Source organism: Centruroides sculpturatus, unplaced genomic scaffold, assembly GCF_000671375.1.
Source record: "Centruroides sculpturatus isolate CEXI.00-Female unplaced genomic scaffold, Cexi_2.0 scaffold369, whole genome shotgun sequence".
NCBI lineage: Eukaryota > Metazoa > Arthropoda > Arachnida > Scorpiones > Buthidae > Centruroides > Centruroides sculpturatus.
The window spans coordinates 549,373-555,874 of record NW_019384649.1 but is presented as its reverse complement, the minus strand read 5'-3'; the positions used below and the strand labels follow the sequence as shown (position 1 = coordinate 555,874).

At 51.9% G+C, this 6,502-nt stretch overlaps 1 protein-coding gene across 1 annotated transcript in view; it reads right to left on the bottom strand.

Moving 5' to 3' along the window:
* Positions 1-4,964: 4,964 nt before the first annotated feature.
* The window catches only part of LOC111626268, a 7,894-nt gene continuing 6,356 nt past the window's right edge, over positions 4,965-6,502 (bottom strand). Inside the window, exon 2 of the mRNA XM_023369586.1 lies at positions 4,965-6,500. Coding sequence (XP_023225354.1) covers positions 4,965-6,500 — 1,536 coding nt within the window. The remainder of the gene's footprint in view (positions 6,501-6,502) is intronic.

Sequence of the window (6,502 nt, the reverse complement as noted above, 5' to 3'; positions counted from 1 at the left end):
TCTGGGTTCGTTCTTCGGGCGCTTCTCCTTGTGAATGAACACGAGGCGCGCCCACTTCCACTGCACTGGGAAGTGACCCAGGAGTAGGCACTTCTGATACAGTACACGGAGCAGGTTAGGACGTTCTTCTTGTAGAACTTGTACCATTTCGGCCGTGATCCCATCAACGCCAGGTGTCTTCCTCTTCCTCAGATTGCCCACAACGTGAGCAACTTCAGATTCAGACACCGGCACGGGTAACTCGGCCTCAAGAACAGGCAACTCCGCATCGCTGCGAAGCCGCCGTTGCTCTTCAGTGTCCTCAGACCGCTCATCACACGGAAAGTGCGATTGGAGCAGTACCTTAATCGACTCCTCCTGTGTGGAGGTTAGGGTTCCATCCGGTTTTTTGATGGACCCCAAGACCGTCCTACGCTTTAGCTTTCCCGCAACTAGCCTGTAAGGTAGGCCAAACGGATTTTCGTCGCTGATCTGCTGACAGAAACTGAGCCATGAGGTTCTCTTTGCATCGTTCAATTTGTACTTGTACTTGGCATTGGCCCTCTGGAACTCCAGTTTCCTGGTCGTCCGAAGGTCATCGTCTCTGCATCGTTGGAAGCGTCGGCGGAGCGCCCTCACACGCTTCCGTAGGACACTCAGTTCCTGGGTCCACCAGGGAACTGACCGGTGGTTGCTGGGCCTCCGTAGCGCGAGCGTGCAGTCTCCTGCTTCTCTGATCGCTTTGGTGAGGTTTGCCACAGCTTCCTCCAGATCCTCGACACTCTCAACCTTAGAGACTTTGGTGGCGATGTCGACTGTCTTTTCAATGAGGCATTTGCTAAAGCGATCGCGGTTTCCAGCAGTTAGTTTGTAGCTATTGTCCCGCCTATCCGGCGGGCCACTCATCACCTCGAAGGCGATAAAGCGGTGGTCACTACAACTTTCTGCATCGATCGTCTCCCATTGCGAGGTGAGTCTCAGCATAGCGCCACTAACGAGAGTCAGATCAATCCAGCTCTCGCCCGATGGAGAGGAGAAGGTAGCAATTCCGAACGGATCGTTCAGAACATGCAGCCCCAACCCTCCGCTGTGTTCTTCATCATGTTCCCGTCAGGATCATCAACTGGCGAGCCCCACAGCGAGTATTTGGCGTTGAAATCGCCACCCAAAACAACCCGACTGTGGGCCGAGACAACCCCTTCGAGTTCAGTCAGAAGACAACTCAGATTGAGCGACGGCGGGCGATAACTGGAAACGACGGTCCAAGCACATGAAGGTGTCCGTATTTCTACGGCCACCACGAGATGAGAAACGTGGACAGCATAAGCATCAACGTCCCTGCGTGTGAGAATAACAGCAGTTCGACAATCGTCACCTTCTTGGGCGAAAACGCTCCATTGAAGTGAGAGACCACCAACCTTTCCTTGTACTAGGTACGGCTCTTGGAGCAGGATGATATCGATCTCCCGCTCGACTACTTCTACCCGTAGTTGGGCAGTTGCAGCCCGACACTTTTCAGCATTAAACTGCAGTATACTGCAGCTCGCATTCTCGTCATCCCGCATATAAGTAGTATTGTTGTCGGACTCGAATGATAGGAATTGCCGATCTAAGGACCGTAATCGGTCCTGGCCCGAACTCGTTCTAGTTACCGTGCATAGCACGGACAGCTAACACTCATGGCAGAGTGACCCGTACCCAGCTGTAGGCCAAATTTTTTATTTGCCTCAGTGCAGTTGACGCACCGAGACTCAGATGCCTTACACTCTTTATAAGAGTGACCATGGGCACATTTGCTACATCGTTGGGCTGCCGCCTTACAGCCCCGTGCAATATGCCCGAAGGCATAGCACTTGTAGCACCGAGTACAGCTCAGGTGTTCCCTTACTCGGTTGCGGGTCCACCCCACATGGAGTCTCCCCTTCTGCAGGAGAGCGTGGAAGACCGGTAGAGAGGCCTCCAACACCCAGTTGGTAAGCCCTCCTCTTCCCTTAAGTGGGAAGCAAGGCTGCAGTTCACCAGGCTGCAGCCTGAGTTCATTCTGAACTCCGATGGTCTCCGCAAGACCGTCGCGTGTGACGTCCGGGTCAACGTCGAACAGGATAACCCTCGGTCGGCGCTTCAAGGGCAGTCGACAGTTGACCGCCTCCCTGAGCACCTTGGGGCCCACTGTTAATTCATGTTGCAACCGCTCGACGTCCTGGTGCCTTGCAACCTCTACCAGGACGCCGTTATTGCGTACTCTCCGCACGTTTTTAATCCCGATGCCTAGTTTGGCGGGGTTAACGTGGGATTTCAGCAGTGACTTTGTACTGTCACTTGTCATTTGATCACTCGTAGGGAAGACCAGGAGCGTGTGCTCCTTGGTAGGAACCCTACGTGGCTTGGCAGCTTCCCGAGGACCCCCTTGGATTTTTGGTGGGGCCGGACGGGCAGCAACAGTGGCATACATGACACCACCGGCTGTGCTTGCCTTGCCTTCCTTTTTGTTGCCTGGAAGCGTAGCGGGTGGCAACGAATTGTCTCCCTTGACCTCTTGCAAGGTCGTAAGTTTTGCCTGGAGAGAGGCAATCTCGATCTCCTGGGCGTTAACGATGCTGGTTATTTTGCTGAACAGGTGGTAAATGACAGCACACGTGGCCTTCTGACACGTACTGTCAGTTCGCACGAGGAGCTTTGTCAGCTCATCGTGCACGCCATCGAGTGCCTTACGCCTGCTTTCGACCGTTTCAAGCTTTTCCCGTGTTTCCACGGGCGCCGACAACGGTGTTTCAGCTTTGGTGGCCGGACTTATTTTCCCGGCCACCGCTGCAGTAGGGTCCTTCTTCTTGGCTTTCACCTTGGACCCGCCTTTGCTTTTGGAGGAGGGTTTCCCCTTCTCCACGGTCACCGCAGCTTTAGTGGTTTCGTCTTTGGGCTTATCACCCTCAGACTCTGCCGCCTTGGCCTTGGCCGCCTTTGCCCGTTTTTGTCTTCTCCTGGCTTTGGAGTTACCAGGAGCGGGCCTCCACTCGCTCTCCCCACCTGAGGAGGCGGAGTCAAATATATTTCCAGAACCTGAGCTAGTCGAATCCGAATCGGAATCGCTGCTCACTATGTTTGCCCATCACACGTAGGCTCGTGTGGTTGATCATCAGCGGGCCTGCGCGAGCGCAGGGTCCGCCTCTCTTGCTGTTGGGCGGTAGCCTTTTCGCCTCCTTCCACACACACTCCCTCACCATCTACATTAGCACAATCGCCAGAGACCGCAGGTACGACATCCGCACAAGTAGCACCCTTAAAGTATTCGCTAGTACTTTTATCTTTGGCCATCATAAAATATATAAAGTAAGAGGGAATTAGGGTAGTCCCGCCCTTTCACGGGTGCCCTGAATCCGTTTGGGAATCAAAGTATGCGTTTAAGAGCCAGCTCTGGCTTCGGTCTTACTGAGGGCTCATTTTGGCCTTCTTATTGCCGGGCCGTCACTGCTTGGCCCGCTGCCGGGACAGCTACCCATTTAAATGGTTTCCTACCCAAGGTCACCCCAGCCCGGCTGGTTGCTCGGTTTGGGCCGCTCTTCCCGTTTCCAGTCCTCTGAGACTATGTACGGCCATCCAACACATCGTCAGGACTATAAGCACCGCTCCCCCCCAAGGACATAAGGAAGGTGGCCCTATGCCCGAGGAGCGGCTCTGCCGACTGCCCGTCAGGATAGATACCAGCTAGCAGAGTCCTACAATCCACTGTAGGCGATACCCCCCCGGCCACCAATGAGGCTTCGGCTACGGGAGTGCTACTCCTCGCCCCACTGGCTTCGACATGCAGATCGTGGCCCCCAAGCCAGCACCGGGTCTTCTTTCACCGGACAGAAGGAGCTTTACGTGGTTTGCGTTACCACGGGCAAAGGCTAAGTCGACTGCATTCGACCGTCTTTAGAGTGAAACATCGGCCCCGTGCCACCGGGTGGATGCAGGAGTTCACTTTGTGTGCCTCAGATACTGGGGGGTAAGGATTGTCAGATCCATGGCCCCCAGTTTCTGTACTGACGCGGGATTTGAATCCAGAGGTTTCGGCGTCCACTGTGTGCTCCTATGTGTTAAACAGGGACATAGCCTATCAGCCCGAAGTACAATGTACATCACGCTACAAGCTGACAATTTGACCGTCGCGAGTAGGGGGACTCGGGACCATTTGCCAAGGCAAAGAATCCCTACCACGTTTCGGCAGCGCCCCTATCGTGTGCCATCACACCGCAGGCCAACAGGTGCCTACGCTTCCGTCGGCAAGACTACCAACTTCCGTCAGCGAGAACGCCAACTTCCGTTAGACAAGTCCAATCGGCTACACTCCGTATATCTTGTCCGAAGACAAGTCCTCCCTAAGAACCGTATTAGCGACGGCTACAGCGACCATCCCCCAGCTCCGGACTTACTGAGGGCTCATTTTGGCCCTCTTATAGCCGATACTATTAGGAATAGCCCCGCGCCTCGATCGCACCAGTCTCCCTTCTGCTTAGATGTGAGTCTGCATGCCACAATGCCAATAAGCAGCTCTTGTAGCCATCTGTTCCGGCGAGGATAGGTTCCAGATTAGGGAGAGATTGAAACCCCGCCGGAGTCGCCCCTCACCATAAGGCGACAGACAGACAGCAAGCATTTTAAAGGCTTGGTACACAGACCCAAAGCCTATGTTGTAATTACGCCTCTGGAACCTTCGGCTCGAGTCATAAGACTCCATCAACGATCGAGACCAAGACGAGTCTTTCGGGACCCATTACCCGTCGTCTCTCACCGCCGGGCCCCCCCGCCACGACCAGGCTCGGTTCCCTACCTGGGGGGGTGTGATAGTAGTGTGGGAAAACTTGTTGTGGCTTTTTGCAAGCCTTGTGAAGGCGAGGTAAATATCCTTACTGACCAATAGGTCAGAGAGGTTGCAAGGCCAGTCAATGTTCTTCTCATTTAGCAGTAGCCTGATGTTCAGTCAATCATGTTCCAGGGTAGGGCAATCAAAAATGTAGTGCAAAGTGCCGTCCTTTTTTGACAAGTAGGGCAGAGATGAGAGTCCCTGTTGGTAAACCTGGAAAGGTAGCTTGCAAACTTCCCATGATTAGTGAGGAGTTGGGTAGAATAGTAGTTAGGGATGAACCAGTAAAGGGTGAAAAGTGTTTGAGATCTGGGATGAACTGAAAGGTAATACTGTTGTTATTGTTAATCCATAAAGTTTGCCACTGCTGCAAAGTTTCCTCCCAGAGGATATGACGAAGAGTTTGTCTGCTGAGTTTGCTGTAAATAATAGGAAGTGTTGAGTCCCCAGCTGCCCGTTTAGCAAGGGCATCTGCCTTTTCATTTCCAATGTTGCCCTGGTGTGCACGAACCCAGGAAATGATGAAATTGTTGCTGGCCATGTTTATAAGATTCCTGATTTCTGTCGCTAGTGGGTGAAGATTGTTACTGTCAATGATCTGAGAGGCCGAGAGGGAATCGGTGTGAATGTGTGCACATGTTGCGGTTAGATTGTCATTGGTCCAGCTGACTGCCATTTTAATGGCAAGCAGCTCAGCTTGAAAAATTGTGCAATTATTATGAAGACAATAGCATTGGAAGAAAGATTCCTGATTATTAACGTAAACCACAAAGCTACATCCAACAGTGTTGGTGTTCTTGGAACCATCAGTATAGATATTGATGTTGGTAAGAAGGGAGTTGTTGGTGTGGATGGTATTATCATGGCCTGGGCACAGAGTATGGTGGAAAGGGTATGGTTTTTCAAGTCTGTCACAGTGAGGAATGTTAGGGTATTGAGGACTGTCAATATATTCACCACGCTGAATAAGATGAAACTTACGATGTTGAAGAATGGTTAAGTCGATAGGGGGCTTTCTGGCAATAACCTGGATACTCCTGTTGGGGGCGGTGCGGAAGGCTTTAGTGATGTTAAGTAGTGCACGACGTTGAGAGGAAATTAATTTTCTCTTTGGGTGGACGTTACGCACGGCCCAGCCCCAGGTGCCGCATGCGTAGGTGACAATGGAAAGGTATATGCAGTCATAGACTGCATTCATTGCATTAGAAGATGGACCCCACTTATTTTTAGCCACCTGAGAAAAAGCCTGGAAGATCAACCTCGTCCGGTTGGCGATATAATCTATGTGTTGATCCCAGGATAGCCGGAAATCAAGGGTGACACCCAGGTACTTGAGTGTCTTTCCTACTTTTATAGTTGTGTTATTCATTTTAATATGGGGAACACGTAGGTATAAGTTCAGTTGTCCAGACTTGTTAAAAACGATGGCCTTGGTTTTATTAGGATTGAAATGAAGCTTAAGACGGGGGCCCCAATTGAAAATGTCGTTTAGTAGGTGGTTGCCCTTAAGTTCAAGATCGGCTCTTGAGCGGCCACCCAGAAGAATCAACACGTCGTCAGCATACGCAATGACATTTGAGTTGTTGACTTTATCGAGAAAGGCATTAAATGCTATGTTCCAGAGTAGAGGCCCACAGATGGAACCTTGCGGGCATTCTCTGGTTATGTCCTTGCTGACCT